The sequence below is a fragment of the Arachis hypogaea genome, chromosome 2, assembly GCF_003086295.3.
Source record: "Arachis hypogaea cultivar Tifrunner chromosome 2, arahy.Tifrunner.gnm2.J5K5, whole genome shotgun sequence".
In the NCBI taxonomy this organism is placed as follows: domain Eukaryota; kingdom Viridiplantae; phylum Streptophyta; class Magnoliopsida; order Fabales; family Fabaceae; genus Arachis; species Arachis hypogaea.
In genome coordinates, this window is record NC_092037.1 from 101,052,062 (window position 1) to 101,072,240 (window position 20,179).

Genomic DNA, 20,179 nt, shown 5'->3' on the forward strand with positions numbered 1-20,179 from the left:
CACGCTTTTTTGGCGCACGTGTTTATTTCTCTTTTCACCACGTGGGTTTTTTTTTTTTTTTTGCTTTGGTAAGAGAAAGCTTTTTGGTGTTTGGGTCCAACGAAAATGGGTTGTTGGTTGGACTATGCATGACCTGGAATTGGACACTGAGTCCAATATTCATGCTGTATGCAAAATAATTGTCTCGTTTGTTAAAAAATATATTAAAACTAAATAAAAAAATTTAAGATGTGAAAATTGATAACATAATAAAACAATATTTTAATTATTTTTAAATTTATATCTTTTATTATTTATTAATCTCACTATCTTAATTTAAAAGCGGCTATTACTAAAATATTACTTTATTATTTTAATTTTTGTATCCAAACTAAATTAGTAAAATTATTAATTGTGATTATTGGGAAAAGTCCCATAATTTGGTCGTTTAATTAAGCAAAATGATATTTGAATCAAATTTTTTTATAATGTTCTGTGTATAAACTATGAAAGTGATATATAATACTATTTTTTTTAAAAATTATTGTTCAGCAATTCTGATATTTATTTAAATAAAATATAATTAATTATTTGATCAATTAGGTTTATCAAATAACAATATTTTTTTAATTTTTTACAATATCTATTAATCTAATAAATTAAAAAATAATTTATTATAAATTAAAATTTTATTTAAAAATTTGTTATCCTCGAATAGGTCGTTTATTTTTGGGTTTTTCACAATATCTCCCAATTTGATAGGTTAAGAACTAATCTGTTGTGGTACTGAATTCTATTTAAGGGTTTATTGTTGGCCAATGAATTGCTGCATACACAAAGCGAGATTCAAACTCCCAACTTTTATTTCAACGGACTAGTGAACTAATTACTAAATCAACCCAACTTGGTTAATAGATTGTTTATTTTAGGGGGTATCTAGCGAAAAATATCTGAAGCCCAAAGTACCTTAGCCCACAAAGAATGGGGGGTTAGATTCGTTAGGGTCGTTATTACTTTACGTGTAGATTAACGTGTAATATAACATATTCACAAATTGCAACTTGACACCCAAAAGATCTGAAAATTGCAACTTAGTTTCTTCTTTTCTCTTATCGTCTTGGGTTTTGTGCTTTCATTTCATTATTAGTTTATTATTACGCGTTCAAGTTCCAACAAGCACAAGCATCATCACGTCAGGTGCCACGTGTCCATCATTTTATCATTCATTTTCCCTTGCACCGTCAACTTCTCCTTCTCTCTCTTTCCTTAACGGCGAAGCTCCCTCGGAAGGGCACCATCGTCATTTCATCTCCAACAGTTTCCTGTTCTTCTCCCTTTAACTGCGTTAGAGAGAGAGGGGAATCGAATTCAGAGGTTGTTCCTGTTCTTGTTGCAAAAGGAGAAGAAGAAAAACAAACATTAAGATATGGGGTTGCTGTCCAACAGGTAAAATCTTGTTAAATTCTTAAAAAGTTTGAATTTTTCCTAACTTGTTATGTTTATGGTGTGTTATTGAATTCTTGGTCGGATTTTGATTTGGAGTATTGTTGTTTTGTTTATGTTATGATTTATGAACACCCAAAAATTTTTTTTGAATAATGGAAATGGTGGATTGTGCAGAGTGAGTAGAGAGAGCTTGAAACCGGGAGATCACATCTATTCATGGAGGACTGCTTATATTTATGCTCATCACGGTTTCTCTGTTCTCTCTTACTCTTTTTTTTTTTAATTATTTTTAGGTTTTGGTTTTGTTTTTATTATTTTGATTATATTAGCTTGTTAAGGTTTTGATTCAATAGTGTAAAGAAGAAAAATTAGTGAATGGAGTAGAGATATAGTTAGTACTTAGTAATTATTAAGTTTTTGGTGAAAAGAAGCAATGGATAATAAGCATTTTGTCAATTGTACGGATGGTAGTTTAGGGTTTTAATTAAGAGTAACTTGGCTGGTTTTGGTGATTTCAATTTCGGGGTAGCCTTGAACCACAAATAATTTTGTCCTCTTTGTAGTCTTATTTAAGTTTATAGCATATTTTCTGTGGATTAAGTGACAGTTTTGGTGGATATAATGACATTATATAATGGAGAAACTAGTCCTTTTGCTGTTAAAATTATGAAACATTAAAAACCATGGGACAATTAATGAAAAGTTTAGATTAAGATGGAGCCAAGGTTACTAGTAGAGCAGAGATTTTTAGTTACATTGGATTCAAGATCATACTCCTACATTTTTGTGCTATTGAACATGTCCTAAGTCAATTGTATAGTGGTTAAGTGAGACACAACTGTGAGCCATATAGCACGTAATCGTATAATGTGGTCCAAGTAAATGAATAATGCATTAGACATGGTGTTTTGAAGGGCCTCCTTATTTGAAGTATACTTTGTGGTTGCAGACTTTGGCATTGTTCAGTCTCTCGCTTTCATTAGAGTCATATGGTAGATAATCTCGTGTTGTGACGATTTTTCATTCTGTCTGAACAACAGGAATTTTTGTTGGCGATGACAAAGTCATTCACTTCACTAGACGCGGGCAAGAAGTAGGAACTGGCACCGTGCTCGATCTTCTCCTTGTTAGTTCAGGACCGGCTAGATCTCGAGAAGCCTGCCCAACATGCACAGGCACAGCACCCCAAGAGGGGCATGGGGTGGTTGTCTCTTGCCTGAACTGCTTCTTATCCGGTGGCGTCCTGTATCGGTTCGAGTACGCTGTCACCCCTGCCCTCTTTCTTGCAAAAGCCCGCGGTGGAACATGTACTCTTGCAGTCTCTGATGACTATGACATTGTCGTCCATCGAGCAAAGTTTCTGCTTGAAAATGGATTTGGCTGCTACAATGTTTTCAAGAACAATTGTGAAGACTTTGCCATCTACTGCAAAACCGGCCTGCTAGTTGTCGAACAAGGAACTATGGGACAGAGTGGCCAGGCAGTTTCCATCATAGGCGGACCTCTTGCTGCCGTTCTTTCCACGCCACTTCGGCTGGTAACTACCAATGTTTACGGAATGGCAGCGACAGCCATCGGAGTGTACTGTGCGAGTAGATATGCTGCTGACATCGGAATGAGGAGAGATGTGGTTAAGTTGCAAGTGGAAGACTTGACTAGAAGGTTGGCCACTGGGTTGCTTCAGGTTGTTGAACCACAAGTCCCTGTGGCTCTTGCACCTCCTCAATCTTCTTCTCAGCCTCAAGTTCTTAGTCATTGATTATAAGTGCTTGTTGTTGTCTTTGTTAAAATATTTTCTGTTAAGCTTCAAAAAATGATTCTCATGTCCATTTTTCATTTCCATCTTGGTGTGTTAAGCAAATACAAATTTGATTGAAAGACTCTATAGTGATGGAACTACATGAAGTTATACTTTTGTTTGTACATCTGTTTCTTGTTTTTGGATACTTTTTGCTTTTTGTTACTTGAGTTATGAATCTTTGCTTGGATATTTTCAATTATGTGCGAGTTCAACTGAGATCTAATTTCTAGTTAAAGTGGTCATTGAGATGAAAATGTGAATTTAATCATTGGAAATATCTGAATTGTTTCAAATAATCACAACTCAAACAAGCATAACTTATTAGGATATTTATCATCAACAGTACTGAGTTGATTGACTCATCATGAATGAACTTTACAATCCTGTTGGACATTTTAGACATCAAGAACTTAAATTTCTTGTGCAGTTTATTACAATACTTAGCGGCTCCATTGCTCAACAATTTGTCACTTCTTAGTCATGAACATGACCAACATAGTATACTCTAACTTTTCTTCTTCCAACTTCATCACAATCCTCTTTCTATATCTAAGGAATAATTCATCAATTATTCCTTCACCAAACTCTGCATTTAACATTGGTTCACAAGTGGCCCTTACATGTTTGGCTATGAAATCAGCACTCATATCTGCATTATCATTGCCATTGTTATTGTTCAAACCCCCATCCCAAGGGTTGTTGATAGCTTCAAGCTTTTGAAGAGTAAACGACCCTTCTGACTCAATCACTTGTATCACTTCATCTGGTGTACCACCATATCTTGGCATGTTCATTGAATCCAATTTTGCCTCTTCAATCAAACCCTACAATACAATACATTAGATATAGAAAGATATAGATATGAAAAAATAGGTAAAAATAGGTAACATACTTCATAAGCTTATTGTTTCTTAACAAAACATATAACAGAAAAGATTATAGAATTTTCCATGTATGTGTATATGTACCTCTGAAACCATGTCATTGAGTGCTGAACCAAGAACTTCATAAGGGGATATCATTTCAGAATTTTGATCTCTGCCAAGAAACATCAGAAACATACCACCACCCTGCACTAATTCCTTTGCACGAGATCTTAGAAATGCACTGAAATCATGTTGAAACTGATCAAGATATGCTTGGTACACCTCTGGTGGGCTTGTTCTTGTTATGTAAATGTTTCCCTTATTAACCAATCCAGTTCCCTTAGCCAATCTCCTCGGGGTCTGGAATAGAACGAAGAAATGTTTTACACTATCAGTACATAATGGATTTTGCTATCGTGCACTCGTTAGCAAAATCCTATTATAAATTGAAGATCATTGAAGTTGGCCTAACCTGAGAGAGCCAATGCAGACTGGCAGAGGAATGAAATAAGTGAATGGAATTGTTAGGGAAGAGTCTCCCATAAAAGCTCCCTGGTGTTGCATTCACCAAACACGAACCGAGTCTCTCTCCCTTTTCTTCCATTAGCCTCTCATAGAATTGAGGTAGTGACTCAAATATGTTGTTGAAATCGTTCCGAAATTGATCATTCAGGAAAAATTGGAATGCAAGTGGTTCATGATCATGATTATCAAGGTTGCAGCTTATAGAATCTACAATATCGATGATACCAGATACTAATTTGAGTGCATTGGGACCTGAAGAACATCCTAAATCTGCCACTTTTAGACAACTTGGTAGAGAGCTGCTATAGAGGCTCCTTATACTTTCTTCCAGCATAGGTTTCACTTTGGACATTAGATTACTCTACAAGGAATAAGTTATAAACCAATGTAATCCAAGATTAATAATGTTGTGCAAGACTAAGGAAAAAGCTTTTTAGATATGAATGATTTCAGGATAAGATATCAGAACTTTTATGTAATTATAAGGTTTAGATTTCCATCCTTGTTGCCGATAATACTTCTAATTAAACGAAAAATTTCAACATAAAATAGGATGAATAGTGTAACATGGATTGGTTCAAAATAGCTAGATTAGTAGAAATCAAATGTGGATAACTGAATGAAAAGTCAACTCCCATCTCTTATGTTCTCTCTTCTTTCAATTTCTCTCTATGTCATACAATTCTCCCACAAATTCTCCAATTTTCATACTTGTTAAAATGAATCACAAGAAACTCTTATTATGAAATAACATGATCCATGTTTAGCTGCTTTTACTTTCAGGAAAAAGAAAAACAGTTGATGATCAAGTGTGCAAGCAATATGAGAGAGGAAGAGAGAAGTAGTATGGAGAACCTGAAGTGATGAGTTGTTAGCATAGCTTGTTTCTCCAACTCCACCCTTAGTGTGAATGAACTTGCTTCTTGTTGCCATTGATCACAGCAAAGATAATCAAAGATTCAAAAACCTAAGGAAACATAGAAATGATGATAATAATAATAATAATAATAATTATAGTTAGTTAATATATAAAAAAAGTTATCAAAGGAGTAAAAGATTCCCGTTTGTTGTTTAGCATACCCTGTGACGATGATGATTCTCTTCTAAGTTCTAAGATCATATATAAAGCTGCAAAATGCTATAAATTTGTGTATCTTTCAAGATGCATTAAAAGAAAATAAGCTCATTAGATAAATTTGTTGTCCAATTTCATCGTTTGTAAATATTTATCCTAACGCTTAAAAAAATGGAACATTAATTAATGTATCAATAACATACAATCATACCTGTGATAACTGATAACCTTTCTATATTAATAAAAGTAGTAATTATAGAATGCCGACCCAAATACTATGATTATATTTATATCATTTATATGAATTGAATATGGATATCTAATTACATCTAGTCAATAGTCAAACATAAGAAGCGTGATTTTTCGTCTATTCTAGTTTCAAAACATCCCAAAACTAGCTAAGCTGTAGCTGAAGAGTGAAGGTGGTGGCGGTTGTGTAACTTTCGGTTGGACTCATATTGGGCCCAATTTTATTTGGGCTTTCCTTTTTGGTGTTTTGGAAATTGGGCTTTCAGAATGGGTATAAGAAACAATACCAAAAAATATTGATATCAAAAGTTCAAAACAGTCCCAAACTCCCAACCCTACCGTCACCGGCGTTATCAGCATCCCGCCGCCGTCACCTTGACCGTGGAGCTCGTTCCTGTTCCTACTCCCTAATGAGGTACATTCAATTTGGCAGAAATGTGGTCTCACAGATCCTCAGACGCAGGTACGTCACCAATCTCGTCAGAAACCCAGCGAAACCGCCCTTCACTCTCCCAAAGCGTCGATATTCTGCTGAATCGTCCACGTCAGCATCGTCGAAAATAGTGCAGGACCTCCTCGCCGAAGTGGAGAACGAGAGGCTCCGGGAGAGAGATCAGCGAATTAGGGCCGGATTGGACACCGCCGACATCGACGCCGAATGCGAAGAGGACTACATGGGCGTGGGTCCCCTCATTGAGAAGCTCGAGAAAGCGAGAGTCAAGGATAAGGAATCCAATCTCAACCTCTACGAGGAGCCTTCTGATTCCGACACCGACGAAGACGACGAGAGGTTCACCCCCGAGGCAATCCAGAACCGCTTCAATGACTTCGAGAAGAAGTTCAACAGGCACAAAGACTTGCTTAACAGTTTCGTCGAGGCCGAGACTTTCGACGAAGCTTTTAGACTCATGAGTAGGATTGATAAGTTTGAGGAGAAGCATTTTAAGTTGCGTCCGGAGTACAGGGTAATCGGAGAGCTCATGAATCGTCTCAAGGTGGAGACTGATCAGAAGCAGAAATTTCTTCTGCAGAACAAGCTGAACAGGGCAATGAGGTTGGTGCAGTGGAAGGAGGCTTATGATCCCGAAAACCCTGCGAATTACGGAGTTATTCAGCACGAGCAGCTTGGGCCTAATGTGGATGCGTTGCAGAATGCGGGATTCGAGAAGGAGAATCGGATTACGCAGGGAGAGAATGCTGATGCAGCAGCCGATGAGGATGCTAAAGATGTTGATGATGATGATGATGAGGAGGAGTTTGATGACATGAAGGAGAAAGACAACATACTGCTGGCGAAGCTCGATGCCATTGATAGGAAACTCGAGGAGAAACTTGGTGAACTTGAGTACACGTTTGGGAGGAAGGGTAAGCTTTTGGAGGAAGAGATTAGGGATCTCGCTGAGGAGAGGAATGAGTTGACCGAGAAGAAGAGAAAACCTCTTTACAGGAAGGTATTCACATCTCATACATGCCTAATTTTGTTCACTTTATAGCCTGTGGATGTGGTCTTTTAATTCATGCTCATTGGCTTCACTTTATCAATTATTTTACTCACAATTGTTAATTAATGAGTGCACCATTCAGAAAGTAATTTTCTTAGGTATGAGAATTAAAAACCATTAGTGCTGCAGTTTAATCGGCTCTGTCTCTGTGTGTTTGCTTTCAATATGAAGGATTTTGTTACAGTTAATTGTTCGCTTCATTTTTTCTATGAGAATTTTATGTACTGAAAATGCTAGTAAGTTTTCTTGCTAGAGTACCTATGGATATTTTTTGAATCTAGTATATGCTGCCTAAAAGAAAAGTTTTCTCTGCAGAACATTACCTTAAGGATTTAGCTTCTGCTGTTATTTTGGACCATACTATGCTTACCTTATTTTATGCTCCACTATTAAGCAAAGTGCACAAATTTTATCGCTGCCTCTCATTTATATTCTTCTCATTGGAAGAAAAGTTTTTCTCCATATATTGTCTCAGAGGTTTTGTAACGCATTTCGCTGTTAAATTCTTTGTCTGAACAAGTGTGTGTATATATATAAGTTAATTGACCTTTGTTATGTTTATTTGATTGGAGAGTAAACTGAAATTTCATACAAGCCCAATTGAATAAGATCTTTTCAGTAATTCAGTTTGATCAAGTGACATCATTTATAATTTAAAAAAAAATAATAAAGAAGGGAGGAAAAAGAACCCTGAATCTTGAATCCGTAAAAAACACACTTTCAAATGAACATCCTTAACTGGTTTTCTATTTTTCAGTAATTTTGAGTTCTCAAAAGTTTATCTGAGTAGCTTCTGCGATTTTGGACCATACTATTGTTTACCTTATTTTATGCTCAATCTTTTAACACAATGCAAAAATTATATCACTGCCTCTCATTTATATTCTCCGCATAGGAAGAAAAGTTTTTCTCTATATATTGTCTCAGAAGTTTTATGAGGCACTTTACTGTTAAATTCTTTATCTGGACAAGTGTATATATATATATATCAGCTAGTTGATCTTTGGTATGTTTGTTCGAATTTAGAATCGTTACCTTCTGCAGTGAATTTGATTGGAGAATAAACTGAAATTTCAGACAAGTCGAATTGAATAAGATCTTTTTGTTTGATCAAGTGACATCATTTATAATTTAAAAAAAAAAAGAAGGGAGAAAAAAAATTGCTGAATCTTGAATCCATAAAAAACACACTTCCAAATGAAAATCCTTAAAAAGTGAACTGGTTTTCTATTTTAGAGTAATTTTTGTGATCACAAAGTTTATTTGAGTAGGTGGGGCACATTCTGTGTGACTACAAGATCGATATTTTTGGTTAACCCTCTAAGTTGGTTTTTAGCTTTGGTGATTCTTGACATTTTAATTATTGACTCTAATAAGCAGATATCATATAGATTGCTGGCATATGCTTTCGTGAAATAATGGCATTTTATATACTTTTCTGTTTCCTCGAGAATTTAGGTCTATTGTTATCCCTTGCCTGAATTTCCCATGCAGAGATACTCATGGGTATACCATTTTTGAAGAATGATTTTTCTGTGCTAAGTGCCAAAATGACCCCTTATTTAGGTATCCTGTATTTCTTGCTTCACATCCATCTTTATATATACAAATACCTATGTTGATTTTTTTTTCTATGAAAATTGTTATATGTATACAATACATGTTAATATCTTGATCTTCTTTTAAGATATTGCATTTCTTTTTTATTTCATAGAGAGAGTTCTTATTGATCTTTACATTGTGCACTTTCATTGTGTTCCTTGTTAATTTGAGTTTGTAAATTTAGTTATTTTGTCCGCTGTCATATTTGTGCTATCAATAGATCTAACTTTAGATTTTGTTTATATGTGTTACCAGGGTTTTGATGTGAAATTGATAGATGTGAATAGAACGTGTAAAGTCACTAAGGTACTCCGCAGATTTTACTTCCTTCCATGGTTTCCACTCTTTTTTATTTTTTTCCCTATGTGTTTAGTTATTTCATGGTGTAGGGAGGACAAGTTGTTAAGTACACTGCTATGTTAGCTTGTGGCAACTACAATGGTGTTGTCGGATTTGCCAAAGCCAAAGGCCCTGCAATTCCAGTTGCCCTTCAGAAGGTATTGACTCTTATTTTGCCTTTCAAGTTCTGTTTAAGTTTTCTTTGGCAGTTAATCTGTTCTTGAGACGGTGAGAGTTGGGATTGGTGGCTTTTGTTCCACCATCAGTTGCTTTAGGATTTCAAATAAACCTAAAACATGTTTTACTCAGTACACAAAGATCTTGCTAATATGAACATGCTTTCTTGTAAATTCAACTAACAGATCATTCTTAATTATTATAAAAGTATCCAAATATTTTGTATTGTTAAATTTTACTTTGAAAACTGTTTATCCAATATGCTTTATTCTAATCTCAAATTAAATTTGGATCTCATTTTACTGTATACTTTTGTTTGAGTCAGTTGAAGAGAGTTGAACACAAAGTGCTGGTTGCATTATAGATTTATAAGATACATACACACGCATAATAATCTGTATAACATTGATCTTTTCATTAGAGGATTAGAAGAACTAAATATGTGTTTATAAGCCTTTAATAAGAGTACCTATATTTTTTCTAAGTGAAAGTAGACCTTGAGTGATTTATGTTTAATAAGTTATTGTTTTGACAGAGTATTGAATTAATCATTGATTTTTCCACAATCAGGCATATGAGAAATGCTTTCAGAATTTGCATTCTGTGGAGCGACACGAGGAACACACGATAGCACATGCTGTACAAACATCATATAAAAAGACGAAGGTATGTAATCCATTTCCTTCTAGTAGCACTTCCCACATTTATCACTCTGATTAATTTTAGCTTCTATAATGAAATTGTAAAGGGGCTTTGTTTTTGTGGATAGAATTGCAAGTGTTTTGCTTATCCTTGTTAATAGTTGAGATTACTCCATGTGTTTATGCTTTAGGTGTACCTTTGGCCTGCTTCCACCACAACTGGCATGAAAGCTGGTAGAATAGTTCAAACCATTCTGCATTTAGCTGGTTTTAAGAATGTCAAGTCAAAGGTAACTGACATTTGAATACAATCAATAAAAGCGTATTCCTGTAAATATAGTCCTTGCTCTAATTTTAGTTGCGCTTGATAGGTCATCGGTTCCAGAAATCCGCATAATACAGTTAAGGCTGTCTTCAAAGCCCTTAATGCGGTTAGTATCTTGCTGATGATTCAAATCAATCATTCAAAATGGTTATTCTGTCATTGTATTTGATATGAATTTGTTGCTTTTCTCAGATTGAAACACCGAGAGATGTACAAGAGAAGTTCGGCCGGACTGTGGTTGAAAAGTATCTATTGTAATGGGGATTGTATTGTGCTGAGTTCATTGCTGGTGGGGATGTATTGCATTGAATCCTCTAATATCCACTTTTTCATGTGTTAGGTGTTTCTTAAATCACTTGACATGAATTGGAGGCCAGTTTCCTCCATTCCTTGTTTCTTTGTATTTCTTCCCACCAAGTTCTTGGCAGCATTATCTTCGAAATTTTGCATGTATTTTTATCGTGTTTTCATAAAGGCAAATGGAACGGTAATGCAATATAGTGGCCCTTACATGTTTGGCTATGAAATCAACACTCATATCTGCATTATCATTGCCATTGTTCTTGTTCAAACCCTCATCCCAAGGGTTAATGATAGCTTCAAGCTTTAGAAGAGTAAACGACCCTTCTGACTCAATCACTTATTCACTTGTATCAATGCATCTGGTGTACCACCATATCTTGGCATATTCATTGAATCCAATTTTGTTTTTTCAATCAAACCCTACAATACTTCATAAGCTTATGGTTTCTTAACAAAACATGTAACAGAAAAGATTATAGAATTTTCCACGTATGTGTATATGTACCTCTGAAACTATGTCATTGAGTGCTGAACCAAGAACTTTATAAGGGGAAACTATATGAACTAAAAGAGTAATTTAACCTTTTGTATTCTATTTATATAAAAAGTTAAAATTAAAATTCTACTTATTCTCCACTCAAAGGACCATATACTTATTGTATGAATCTCATATACCATTATAAATACGATAATGAGATTCTGAGTTACTGACACCATATAAGATAGAAAGGCATGACAATAATGTATTAGGCATGGAGATTTGTATGTGTCTATAGTGACAATGCAAGCACGATAATTCATTAGAATATCTATACTTGTTAGATTCATTCATAGTTAAAATTCAAAGATAGAAGCTCATTTCCATTTCCATGATTCCATCTGGTTCTCTAAGCTATACAAAGCTTTACTTATGTTTCTATAGAATCGAATTGCTTCTTTTAATATAACTTCTTGCTGTTTGTACGTGTCTTTAATTTGTTGTCGGATTTAGTTCCATGAGGTAGTGTTTGCTTCCATAAATTTTTCGAATTGAAAGATTAGGACTCAATATTGTGTTTAGTAGTTAAAGATCGAAACTAAAATTTCAGTCTTGAAATACAAAATTTTAATCCATTCAATATCTCTAAAAAATAAAGATACAAGAGACTGAAATTAAGACTTTAATTTTTTTAATAAAATAAAAATATTTTAGTAAATATTTTTATTTTATCTTCATATTTACCATGAATCAAACAAGATAAGACTTACCAATGAGCGATAATTCAAATGGCATAATTTTTCCATACTCATCTAAAGATCGCAAATTTGAATTTCACTCCTAACTTTGAAAAAAAAAAAAAAAACCAAGATAAGACTTCATACAAAAGTTTAGTCCCTTCAGTTTTGTACACTTTATATCAAATATAATTGAAAAAACTTAATTTAGTCTCAGATTCTCAATCTCAATCTCTTCCAAAGATGTTTGAACTTTGATTCATTTGAGCTATGAATCTCGTTTAACAGTAATGTTGGTTCATTGTCAGAATTTCACTATGCATGAGATGATAACATTATTCCCCAAAACAAAAATGCAAGACAATAGCAATCCATGAAAAAAAAAACAGAGAATTATAAATTTGAATAGCTTATTCAAAATAATAACATTCATGTCATTTCTTAGTCATGGACATGACCAAATTAGTGTACTCTAACTTTTCTTTTTCCAACTTGATCACAAGCTTCTTTCTATATCTAACAAATAACTCATCAATTATCCCTTCACCAAACTCTGCCTTCATCAACGGTTCACAAGTAGCTCTTACATATTTGGCTATGAAATCAGCACTCATATTTGTATCATCATTGTCATTGTTCTTGTTCAAACCCTCATCCCAAGGGGTATTGATAGCTTCAAGCTTTTGAAGAGTAAAAGACCCTTCTGACTCAATCACTTGTTTCACCTCATCTGGTGTAGCACCATATCTTGGCATGTTAATTGAGTCCAATTTTTCTTCTTCAATCAAACCCTGCAATACATTAGATTTCATATATGAAATTAGTAAACCACTCTTGAGTCCAATTTTTCTTCTTGCCAAGTGTTTCATATTATATATTCACACAACCGTTTCTCAATGGTTTCTATATTTTCTATCTTGAAACACTTGGCATATACATATAACATACTTCATAAGCTTATGATTTCTTAACAAAAGATATAACATAAAAAATTATGCAATTATCAAGAATGAATTTTGTTAAAGCTTTGGATTGTCTATGTAATCATGTATGTATGTACCTCTGAAACCATGTCATTGAGTGCTGAACCAAGAATTCCATAAGGAGTTACTATTTCAGAACTTTGATCTCTGCCAAGAAACAACAGAAACATACCACCACCCTGCACTAATTCCTTTGCACGAGATCTTAGAAATGCACCGAAATCATGTCGAAACTGATCAAGATATGCTTGGTACACCTCTGGTGGACTTGTACTTGTTATGTAAATGTTTCCCTTATTAACCAATCCGGTTCCCTTAGCCAATCCCTTCGGGGCCTAAACGAGAACAAAGAAACGTTTTACACTGTCAGTATATAACGGATTTTGTTATCAAGCACAGGTAATCAAAATCTTATTACAAATTGAAGACCATTGAAGTTAGCCAAACCTGAGAAAGCCAATGCAGACTTGTGGAAGAGTTAAAGAAGTGAATGGAATTGTTAGGGAAGAGCCTCCCATAAAAGCTCCCCGGCATTGCATTCACGAAACACGAATCGAGTCTCTCTCCCTTTTCTTCCTTTATCCTCTCATAGAAATGAGGCAGTGACTGAAATATGTTGTTGAAATCGTTCTGAAATTGATCATTCAGGAAAAACTGGAATCCAAGTGGCTTGTTATCATGATTATCAAGGTTGCAGCTTATGGAATCTATAATATCAATGATGTCAGACACTAATTTGAGTGCATTAGGACCTGAAGAACACCCTAAATCTGCCACTTTCAGACAACTTGGTACAGAGCTGCTATAGAGACTCCTTAAACTTTGTTCCAGCATAGGTTTCACTTTGGATATTAGCTTATTCTGAAAGGAATAAATTTTTTTCCACAAAATTTGGAATTAGGTTTACATACCAATATAATGCAAGGAGAGTAACAAATGTTTAATCATTACATGATATCACAACTTCTATCTAAGAGGTTGAAATTTCAATCTTTGTTAGCCAAAATACTTCTAATTAAACATTAAATTTCAACATAAAGTAGGATAAATGTAACATGTATTGTGCAAATAGTTCAAATAATAGAAAGTAAAGTTAGCTATAATATGATAACTTTACCAAATGTAAAAGAAAATTCAACTTCCCTCTCTTACATTCTCTCTTCTTTCATATTAACAAATGAATCTCTTGTGAATTCCACAGTTGAGAGAGAGAAAGAGAGAAGTAGAAAGGAGAACCTGATGTGAGGAGTTGTTAGCATAACTTGTTTCTCCAACTCCACCATTAGCGTGAATGAACTTGCTTGTTGTTGTTGCCATTGATCACAGGAAAGATAATCAAAGATTCAAAAGCTTAATAGCCACAGTACTCGTTGTTGAAACACCCCTCTTCTTTATAGTAAGCAAAGATGAGCAGGTGCTACTTGCTTTAAGGAAAAATAATAAAAATACGTTCTAAAAATTAAACTTCGGTTTCTATTCTAACCAGAAACGCGCAATGGGTGGAGAGGTATATAGTATATTTTAATAAATGTTATATTAAAAAATTTTAGAGAATATATTATAAATAGATTTTGAATTTATTTATTTTTAAAAAAGACATAGATTATTTATATTAGAGTTATACAAAATTATATTTTTTTTTTCATTTTTCGATTTGCATTAATGGCTACACTTTGTTTTTTCTTGCGGTTTCTTTGTTTGTAAATAATGAAAAAAATAAATGAACGAGAATGAAAAACATATAAAAATGTTATATTAAATTTAAGAAATTTTTGACAATTAGTATAAGAGATTAAGAAATGAAAAGTAGTAAGAGTCTTAATATGTATAAATTATAGAATTTGAATATTTGTAATTGAAATTTTTTATAATTATTATTATTATGATACTTTTAATGTATATTTATTGCATTTAATTAGTACTTGATGTTTCAATTGAATAATAATAGATAAGAGTTTTTGTTAAATGTTAATTTGTGTTTTTGTTGTTTTAGAAATAAGGATTTATTTGAAAAAAGTTAATTTGTTGGTTTTTATTGTGTTTTTTAGTTGTTTTTTGTGTTTTTTTTAATGTGAAAATAAAAGTTGATTTGGCAAGATTTGAGTAGTAGATTCTAAAATTTTGCCAAGTAAGCGTTAGTGCTGACATAGCGTTAGTAGAAAAAGAGAAATAACTTAAAAATAATGTAGGTAAACCTATGTAGCTACTTTTATATATTAAGAATAGACGTGAAGTTACAATAAAATATATAAAAGAATAATAAGAGTGAATTATAATTAATTATATGTAAATAGAAATAGAGAATAGAAATTTAAGTAATATGAAAGTATGAATAGTGATGCCTTAAATGATAGGAACTACTAAGACAAAGATACTTAAAATATTTTTTAAGATATTTTTTAGTAATTAAAATTTAATACATATAATTATTAAATTGTGTTATTTTTATTAAAATTAGATCAAACAAATTAATTTGATCAAAAAATAAATTATATCTTGAATCGATTTAAATTAATATTTTTTTAAAAATGATTATAATATTTTTATTATAAAAAATAACTAAAATATTTTTTTATTATTATTATTATTATTATTATTATTATTATTTTGAGAATTCTAAATCTTTTTTTTCTTTCTATATCATTATAGGATTAGAATTTAGAATTTTTAATATATATATATATATATAATAACAATATTTTAGTCATTTTTTATAATAGGATTATTATAGTTATTTTTTATAAAAAAATAATTTAGATCGATTTAATGTTTGGTCTACTGATTTTTCAACTAAATCAATTTATCTGATATAATTTTGATAAAAATAATATGATTTAATTGATTATATGTATTGAATTTTAATTACTAAAAAACATCTTAAAAAAAAAACGTTTAAAAAAAAAACGTTTTAAACGTCCTTATTTGACTAACTCCCTACACATTATTTAACCAGGAAAGTCAAAATATGCTTAGGTAAGCACATACGCAAGAGAAGTTTGCTTTTATAACTTGTCATCCTCATGTAGTCATGTGAGTCTTTGTACAGTTTGCTTTGAGGGGTGATTAGACTATCACATTCAAGTATTTGCACATTTTCAACTCAAGATCATTTAGTATTCATTCATCTCATATACTTTAAAAAATATAAGATACAATATATAAAAAAAATTATAAAAATACTTGTCGAAAGAGTGTTTTTGTCTATAGCAAAAGATGCGTTTATTATAACTGGGAATCACCTCTAATGAATATCTATAAAGTGAACTGTGATACAAACGTTTTTGAAAATGAGCAATTAGCTGGCTTTGGATGTATTATTAGAGACAGCATGAGAATTTGGATGAAAGGTTGTTCTGTCAGTATACCTCCTTTTAATGTTCTCTGTTGTGAGTTTCGTGCTATTTGGAAAGGGCTTGTTATGACTTGGGATTGCGAGTGCAAAGAGGTCATATGTGAAACTGATAATCTTGATGCGTTTCTTCTTGTGCGAGGCACAACCAGCATGATTAAAAATGACGATTTAATGGCTAAGACTGCTTTAAACAAGCAGGTGTACCTAGAGTGGTTACTATCCCCTAATAATTTAGACATTATTAGAGAGGGGTGCTACTTTTTTTTAGGTCTTCTTTTTTTGTGTTATATTCAGTCACCAAATAAAAAAAAATGCGTAAAATGCGTTGATTCAACAACTCATTGAAATATCTATACTACTTTGGATTTCATAGGAAGAAGCCTATGAATGACCGTTTTCTTTATTTAAGTTGCTATTTTGCTTAATAACTTCTTGCTGTTTGTCTTTGTCGTTGGGTTTAGTTCCTTGAGAGAGGTAATTGAAATTGATTCATTTGAGCTCTGAATCTTCGTTACTTATCCATTTAACAATAATCTTGGTTCATTGTTAGAATTTCATATAGCAGGCGATGAATCAGATGATATCTTTCTCCACCTGAACATAAATGAAAGATAATTGCAGTCCATGCCAAAAAGAGAAATTATAAATTTGAATAGCTTAATCAAAATAATATCAACATTTTTCACATGAGCTCCTTAAAAGGTACATGACTTGTCTGAATCTTGAGTACACTATATCATATGTCAGTAGTCCAACCAACAGACACTACAGTAACTTTCAATATTTTCCCGGACAAAACTCTCATACCAAAAAAGTTGGTAACTCTGGAAAAATTGATCATGGATACAGTCATTGATACAAGGCCAAGATTCTCCACACAACATAGCAGGGTCTTGAACAATGCATTTGAAGCCATGTTGGAAATTCAATCCTTGCTATTATATAGCCTTAAACAAGCAAAACGGCATTTATACAACCATCGTTTTCTGGGTTGTTAGTAACCTGGGCATATTTACCTGCATTTGTCATACAAAAAAAACCAATTAATCATTCAGTTGAAATTTCATATCAGATGCAAGAAAACCAGAAAAAGGGATCACAAATAAACTTACCCCAAACAACTTTCCCTGCTGGTGTGACCAAACCGAGTTCACTGACATTCACCTAAATTAACAGTGTGCGGAGAAATGAGCAACACATTTTGATAAAAATCAATGCTGCATTACACATCAGCACATCTTGTTCGAAAATTGATTATAAAAGTAAACTGCTATAAGAGCAGAAAATGTAAATACCTCGATTATAGTACCCCTGGTAATGACACCAAGGGAGGTGTACATAGGGCCATTGGGATTTTTCTTCACCCCAATTATTTCCAGATTGAAGGTGCATTTAAGCTCTGGATGAGTGACATGAGCTTTAGTGAATCGAAGTCCAGTTGGACGAATGAATCGCTCATATTTTGGTGGTTTTCTGGTAAAGCCAGGCCCAACAAAGGTAGCTTTGGTGACCATCCTCTTCCATTGCTTGGCTGCAAAATAGCCAAATATTAAATTTCAGATGCATTACATGTTATGAACATTATGCCACAGACAAAGAAACAAAAAAGGATTGAGATTGATTCTTGCCCAGAAAACAAATTAACATGAGTTATATAAAATGGCAAAAGCATAAACCACTACCAGAAATTTGAGAAACTGAAGGTTTAATTACTCTATTAGTCCCTATAGTTTTGTGAAATTTTCAATTAGGTCCCTATACTTTTTTTCCTTTTAATTGGGTCCCTACACTAATTTTTTTTTCCAATTAGGTCACTCTTGGTAGTAATTAGCTTAATTGTATAGGGACCCAACTAAAAAAAATTGGTGCAAGGACTTCAAATAAAAGGAAAAAAAAGTGTAGGGACTCGATTGAAAAAAAAATTGGTGCAATTAAAACAAAAAAAAAGTATAGGGACCTAATTGAAAATTTTGCGAAACTATAGGGACTAACAGAGTAATTAAACCGAAACTGAATCCACTATTTTACATTGGACAGCAAAATTTGAAGAACCATGGAAGATGTAAAATACTTACTCTTTCTTTTACCAGACCGAACCACTTTGAACATTTCATCTTCAGCCACAGGACGTACCTGAAGAAACAAGGAAGCATACACTTAGTAATTAAAGTTAAGTCAACAAAACAAAGCAAATAGGAAGCACATTTCAATTTAACATCAGCAGAGTATTGAATGCGAACACACCTTCGGTAGAGGAACATCCCATTTCCCAGCCTTCTCCTTCCTCTTTTGCTTAATTGTATTGCTGAGAACCTAGACATGAAGAGCTTTCAGCTTAAATATACAAAGAGACTATTATATCAGGACTTAAGAATATTTTTAATACTGCATGTGTTACATACCTTGGCCCTAGTTGTATTCTCACGATCAAGAAGATATGCAGGAACAGCACCTTCCTGAACATTATCATCGGTCTTACGCCTAGATGTCGACTCTTCATGCATAGCCAAACTGTTGATACACAACAGTGACAAAAACCATATAATTATCTCACTAATTTGAGAACCTATGTAACACTTACAACTCTATAATCATGTTCATGACAAACTACAGAATGCAACACTACCCAAAAACACTTAAATAAACATGCCATTCAAATAATACAATATAAATAAAAATTCAGATCTCAAATGACAACATCAAATAGTTTCATTTCTAAACGAAAATGCAGCCCTTCCACCAGAAATCACAAGCTAAGCAATAACATAAGATTGTAAAACAACAAACTCAAAAAAAAAAAAAAAAAAAACTAAACTCACGTTTTCTTCATCAGTGCCTTCTCAGCATAGTTTTTCTTAGCAATCATCTTACCCTTAATACCAATAGCCTGTTAAAAATTAAAAAATCAAATTAACAAAAGAACAATTACAATCGAGCTAATACAACAATAAAAAGGTTTACATAGAAAGAATAATTGAACTCGAGAGGTGGAAAGTAAGCACCTTTTGCGCCATTTGAGAGCGCTTGTGAACTTGGCGAGCCTCCTTCTTGCGCTTGCGCTCGAAGTGGTCGAGGCGGTAGCCATAGTCCCTTCTGTGACGTTCTATGTAATCTCCTTGCGGCTACAACAACAGAACAAATCGAAATCAGAAAAATTAAAAATTAGACAGAAAAAAAGGAAATCTTCGCAGCAAACAGATGCAGAGAAACTGAAAGTAGATGAAGAAGAGTGAAGCGAACCATGGTGGCGACGGAGAGAAAGGTTTCGGATTCGAAACGAAACGGAAAAAATGAAAGAGAAGATAGTTGTGTTTATAAACCCTAAGCTGTAGCTGAAGGGTGAAGGTTTATGGTGGCGGTTGTGTAAGTTTCAGTTGGATTTAAATTGGGCCCAACTATATTTGGGCTTTTTCTTTTTGGTGTTTTGGAAATTGCGCTTTCAAGATAGGTATAAGGAAAAATACCAAAAAAGTATTGATATATTTAGTAGCACATAGGCTTGTCTTCCATTAAAGTAGTGAAGATCCTCTAACCAATACAAAATATATTTAGTAGCACATATGTATATAATTTTTTCTCTTTTTAGAATTTTTTTTGACATCTTGCTATTCGTCTTTCTTTTATTATATATATACATTATTCTAATAATATTTTCTATCAATTTTTCTCTACATATCCAAACCACCTAATACCATATTCTATCATCTTTTTATAATAATAGATGCTAGTTTAGACAATTTTATAAATAGGTGAAAAAAACACAAGACAAAGCTGGAAGACATACAATTTCATTAAAAAA

The 20,179-nt window shown here is 33.1% G+C and overlaps 5 protein-coding genes across 7 annotated transcripts; 2 read left to right on the forward strand and 3 right to left on the reverse strand.

Annotated features, from left to right (window-relative positions):
- Window positions 1-110: 110 nt before the first annotated feature.
- LOC112757854 (protein LEAD-SENSITIVE 1-like) lies at window positions 111-3,348 on the forward strand. The gene is made up of 3 exons (XM_025806407.3): window positions 111-1,425; window positions 1,600-1,673; window positions 2,466-3,348. The coding sequence occupies exons 1-3, from the start codon at window positions 1,406-1,408 to the stop codon at window positions 3,182-3,184; spliced, it is 813 nt and encodes a 270-aa protein (XP_025662192.1). The 5' UTR covers window positions 111-1,405; the 3' UTR covers window positions 3,185-3,348.
- A 120-nt stretch (window positions 3,349-3,468) lies between these two features.
- On the reverse strand, window positions 3,469-6,038 carry LOC112757841 (probable caffeine synthase MTL2). Of its 2 annotated transcripts, none has more exons than XM_025806394.3 (5): window positions 5,904-6,038; window positions 5,473-5,584; window positions 4,565-4,978; window positions 4,195-4,452; window positions 3,469-4,050 (listed from the first exon to the last, which is right to left on the reverse strand). In XM_025806394.3, exons 2-5 carry the CDS (start codon window positions 5,548-5,550, stop codon window positions 3,694-3,696), a joined length of 1,107 nt encoding a protein of 368 aa, XP_025662179.1. In that variant the 5' UTR covers window positions 5,551-5,584; window positions 5,904-6,038; the 3' UTR covers window positions 3,469-3,693. The 2 variants fall into 2 exon arrangements, with proteins under 2 accessions (XP_025662179.1, XP_025662182.1); XM_025806397.3 differs by having other exon boundaries at window positions 5,698-5,923.
- LOC112757833 (uncharacterized) lies at window positions 5,963-11,146 on the forward strand. The gene is made up of 7 exons (XM_025806387.3): window positions 5,963-7,392; window positions 9,301-9,351; window positions 9,435-9,542; window positions 10,132-10,227; window positions 10,394-10,492; window positions 10,574-10,633; window positions 10,720-11,146. Exons 1-7 carry the CDS (start codon window positions 6,352-6,354, stop codon window positions 10,783-10,785), a joined length of 1,521 nt encoding a protein of 506 aa, XP_025662172.1. The 5' UTR covers window positions 5,963-6,351; the 3' UTR covers window positions 10,786-11,146.
- Window positions 11,147-12,419: 1,273 nt separating this feature from the next.
- On the reverse strand, window positions 12,420-14,555 carry LOC112757865 (probable caffeine synthase MTL2). Of its 2 annotated transcripts, none has more exons than XM_025806417.3 (4): window positions 14,265-14,555; window positions 13,476-13,889; window positions 13,106-13,363; window positions 12,420-12,836 (listed from the first exon to the last, which is right to left on the reverse strand). In XM_025806417.3, the coding sequence occupies exons 1-4, from the start codon at window positions 14,343-14,345 to the stop codon at window positions 12,480-12,482; spliced, it is 1,110 nt and encodes a 369-aa protein (XP_025662202.1). In that variant the 5' UTR covers window positions 14,346-14,555; the 3' UTR covers window positions 12,420-12,479. The 2 variants fall into 2 exon arrangements, with proteins under 2 accessions (XP_025662202.1, XP_025662209.1); XM_025806424.3 differs by having other exon boundaries at window positions 14,146-14,522.
- Window positions 14,556-17,005: 2,450 nt separating this feature from the next.
- On the reverse strand, window positions 17,006-19,760 carry LOC112757879 (uncharacterized). The gene is made up of 9 exons (XM_025806433.3): window positions 19,621-19,760; window positions 19,383-19,502; window positions 19,200-19,267; window positions 18,783-18,891; window positions 18,625-18,693; window positions 18,456-18,513; window positions 17,676-17,911; window positions 17,493-17,544; window positions 17,006-17,396 (listed from the first exon to the last, which is right to left on the reverse strand). The coding sequence occupies exons 1-9, from the start codon at window positions 19,621-19,623 to the stop codon at window positions 17,329-17,331; spliced, it is 783 nt and encodes a 260-aa protein (XP_025662218.1). The 5' UTR covers window positions 19,624-19,760; the 3' UTR covers window positions 17,006-17,328.
- Between the last annotated feature and the right edge of the window lie 419 nt (window positions 19,761-20,179).

Excerpts from the sequence above, each read along its gene's own strand:
- LOC112757854 (XM_025806407.3), top strand. The coding sequence starts at position 1,406 with ATGGGGTTGCTGTCCAACAG. Across the intron at positions 1,426-1,599 it reads ATGGGGTTGCTGTCCAACAG|AGTGAGTAGAGAGAGCTTGA; the intron begins GTAAAATCTTGT and ends TGGATTGTGCAG. Across the intron at positions 1,674-2,465 it reads TTATATTTATGCTCATCACG|GAATTTTTGTTGGCGATGAC; the intron begins GTTTCTCTGTTC and ends TCTGAACAACAG.
- LOC112757841 (XM_025806394.3), bottom strand. The coding sequence starts at position 5,550 with ATGGCAACAAGAAGCAAGTTCATTCACACTAAGGGTGGAGTTGGAGAA. Across the intron at positions 4,453-4,564 it reads GTCTGCATTGGCTCTCTCAG|ACCCCGAGGAGATTGGCTAA; the intron begins GTTAGGCCAACT and ends GTTCTATTCCAG. Across the intron at positions 4,051-4,194 it reads TCAATGACATGGTTTCAGAG|GGTTTGATTGAAGAGGCAAA; the intron begins GTACATATACAC and ends ATTGTATTGTAG.
- LOC112757833 (XM_025806387.3), top strand. The coding sequence starts at position 6,352 with ATGAGGTACATTCAATTTGGCAGAAATGTGGTCTCACAGATCCTCAGA. Across the intron at positions 9,543-10,131 it reads TTCCAGTTGCCCTTCAGAAG|GCATATGAGAAATGCTTTCA; the intron begins GTATTGACTCTT and ends TTCCACAATCAG. Across the intron at positions 10,634-10,719 it reads TCTTCAAAGCCCTTAATGCG|ATTGAAACACCGAGAGATGT; the intron begins GTTAGTATCTTG and ends TGCTTTTCTCAG.
- LOC112757865 (XM_025806417.3), bottom strand. The coding sequence starts at position 14,345 with ATGGCAACAACAACAAGCAAGTTCATTCACGCTAATGGTGGAGTTGGA. Across the intron at positions 13,890-14,264 it reads CTAACAACTCCTCACATCAG|AATAAGCTAATATCCAAAGT; the intron begins GTTCTCCTTTCT and ends TATTCCTTTCAG. Across the intron at positions 12,837-13,105 it reads TCAATGACATGGTTTCAGAG|GGTTTGATTGAAGAAGAAAA; the intron begins GTACATACATAC and ends AATGTATTGCAG.
- LOC112757879 (XM_025806433.3), bottom strand. Across the intron at positions 18,892-19,199 it reads AAGGCACTGATGAAGAAAAC|TTTGGCTATGCATGAAGAGT; the intron begins GTGAGTTTAGTT and ends GTGTATCAACAG. Across the intron at positions 17,397-17,492 it reads AGCAGGGAAAGTTGTTTGGG|GTAAATATGCCCAGGTTACT; the intron begins GTAAGTTTATTT and ends TGACAAATGCAG.